General features: G+C 35.9%; 1 protein-coding gene across 1 annotated transcript in view; it reads right to left on the bottom strand.

Annotated features, from left to right (window-relative positions):
* TRIADDRAFT_62648 (uncharacterized protein) overlaps window positions 1–2,705 on the bottom strand; it is a gene marked incomplete at both ends in the record, with an annotated part of 7,501 nt that extends 4,796 nt beyond the window's left edge. The window contains 8 exons of the mRNA XM_002118591.1: window positions 93–205; window positions 311–469; window positions 666–836; window positions 977–1,062; window positions 1,171–1,279; window positions 1,449–1,565; window positions 1,852–2,168; window positions 2,378–2,705. Of these exons, the coding sequence (XP_002118627.1) occupies window positions 93–205; window positions 311–469; window positions 666–836; window positions 977–1,062; window positions 1,171–1,279; window positions 1,449–1,565; window positions 1,852–2,168; window positions 2,378–2,705 (1,400 nt within the window). The remainder of the gene's footprint in view (window positions 1–92; window positions 206–310; window positions 470–665; window positions 837–976; window positions 1,063–1,170; window positions 1,280–1,448; window positions 1,566–1,851; window positions 2,169–2,377) is intronic.
* Window positions 2,706–2,788: the final 83 nt, after the last annotated feature.

The following is a 2,788-nucleotide window of genomic DNA, read 5'->3' as shown; positions in this document are numbered from 1 at the left end:
TCATACTTGAAAATTTTGAGGCCGCCTTGGCACCAGCATCACTACTGTTCTTCATCATCATCTCATATGCTACTCTACCACACCAAGCATACCTCTCTACCTCCGGAGTGAGAGTGAAGAGAAATGATTCTCCAGTCCCAAAAAAGGACAAATTGGGGTGTTTCTTACGTCGCTCCCAACTAGCCGCGACAAAAGCTCCGAAAACCTGAGAAAAGAAACAGTTATATAGCGGTATAAACTCAATCATTAGCAAACCAATCAAGTTACAAAAAAGTAGGAAAAGTACAAGTTTAGTTTCAGCTGGGCATACCTCTCCTTCCAACGTTTTAATCAATAGTACCATAGGTTCGTGATCAGCAGCCTTAAGATAGAATGTCTTCAAACTGCAACCATGTTCTGCACTAGTAAACAGCATAATGGGGACCTTTATGTAGAATCGATCAGGAATCATATTCCATATCTGGCTCCACTAAACGACAAATAAAAGCCATTAGCTATGACATACAATATCGTGCAATAAGCTTACATTAAAATACAGATATTGTATATCAAGTCTCATTTAGTCATAAAATAAATTTGCAAAAGTTGTAAAATGAGGTAATTAATAGTATCTAAAAATATAACTTGAAGCTATATAAACTGAGCGTATAATTCATATTATTAACCTGCTTAGGCTCTACAATATTGGAATTTTGATCAGGTAACGGACCAACGACGACAGCATTGGTAGTCTTGTCGAATTGATAGAGTAACTTTCCTTGATCAATTAAACGCTTATTGTGCTCAAAATACTTTGTCATAGTCTTCCTAGATAGTCCACTGATATTAAAGCCAGTCTAAAATAGTCAAATGAAATGAATGATTGAATGTAATATAAAGGCATCTTGAAGGTTCAATTCCATAGAGCATAAGAAGGAAATACAATAAATAATTTACATATAATCATCAGATAGATGATAAATAGCCTTCGACTCACCTTCAGCAATAAATCGGAACTAACAGGCAAAAATTTTACAAACTGTCGAATAGACTCCAACTGTGTAGAACTGAATGTTCTCAAGCCTATCAAAGAACCAGAGATCCAGTTGCAGTTCATGATCAATAATAACATTTATAACACAATGTATTCAATCGGAAAGATAAAATTGGCTACTGTAACCATTGAATTACCTTCCCTATTATTTCGCAGATAATGCTTATGAAATATAATTAGAATAGCCAGACCCATACGGTAGAATATTTTTCTGCCTTCAATCATGAAGCAATCTATCATTCGAATCTGAAATATTAAGCCAGAAATAGAAAATTGCATTTATTATCATTATGGACGGACACACACTTATTTAAACACAAGGATTATGTAGAAAATATGGATGCTATTGCTCAAAACTAATCAATCCCACATAATATACAGTCGCGTGCGAGTACTTTACTCTACATTTACTAACCACAACATCCTTAGGTAAGTATTTAAATATCCAAACCATCCAATCCTGGAAAATAATGGATTTGTCTTCTCCTTTACTCTTTGCGACAGTGTTGAGTACATCTCGGTAAACAGGTTTCTACAAAATAGAACTGACTTTGTTAGCACTTTCCAATTGTACATTAAGAGAGATAGTATTTTATAGAATTTCCTATAAGGACAATCCGTATTATGAATGAACTCTACTGATTTTAAAATAGTTGCAGAGCTTACAAACGGCTTAAGAAACCGATCGGTGTCTAGTCAAGTCTCAAAAAGCGCCATAATTACAGTATGTTAGCTACACCAAGGATAATGAGTTATCATGGCTGTGTACCCTTGGAACGATCACAGTTAGGACATTGGGTTAAACTTTCAACACTTACCAATAATACTTTGGCTAGATCCTGGAATGTTCTAAGAGATGCTGCATAACTCCTCTGTGAACAATCGAAATAGTTATCATCGATGGATTGTAGAATTGCTGACATACAAGCATGACATTCTCTATCCTCCATAAATAAGAGAAAATATGATGCAATGGCAGGCAGTAAAGGACATGAGGGAATGTGTGGAAATTCATGATAGAGCATCATTAATAATCTTCTTAGCGATGCAACACCTCTTTCTGTCAAATGATCCAATGAGACATCTAATTCAGCTTCGTAATGTGTAACAGGTAAAGGATCAGGAAAAACAAATTCTACAAATGAAAGGATTCATCATTACTATTGATGCCGGCATATGCTACAAGTCATATCGTATACAAGTAGTCTAAGACATATTGACTGATGGTTATCCTAAAGTAGTTTTTTCTACTTGTGCGTCTATCGTATCTCAATTGAAGGTGTATCCTGTACACTAAGGTACTTTAACTGTTTGATGGGTGAAATCTTGCTTCACCGTTGCTACCTGCTAGATTTTCATCAAATAACGTAGGATGTTTGGTTAAGAAAGTTCTACCACCACTGCATTCAAACCATAGTTGAGCTCTCTGGTTTAATGGAACACCTTTACGGACAGTTTTCTTGAGTGCCGTAGGCGTCGTTGCATAGATTTGAAAGTGATCAAAATAGGATAGTAATTTAGCTTCGTTGATGTGTTTTTTATTGGTTAGAGGTGTCCAACATAAAGCAGTATTAAAGTCTTCATGATCTACTACAGCATAATCAGTTAAATCAACGCTAACATAAGTCGATAAGCGAGATTTCATTTGTTGGCGACGTTTTGCAGCTGCCATAGTCGTACGTTGGCGTTTCTACCTACAGTACAAGTCGAGTATTGAGTGATGGCAATGGCAGTAAGCTCATTCCTTCACAAACC

The sequence above is a fragment of the Trichoplax adhaerens genome, genomic scaffold (genome assembly GCF_000150275.1).
Source record: "Trichoplax adhaerens TRIADscaffold_262 genomic scaffold, whole genome shotgun sequence".
Taxonomy (NCBI): domain Eukaryota; kingdom Metazoa; phylum Placozoa; class Uniplacotomia; order Trichoplacea; family Trichoplacidae; genus Trichoplax; species Trichoplax adhaerens.
Note: the sequence above shows the minus strand (reverse complement) of the source record. Positions and strands in the feature narration are given on the sequence as shown.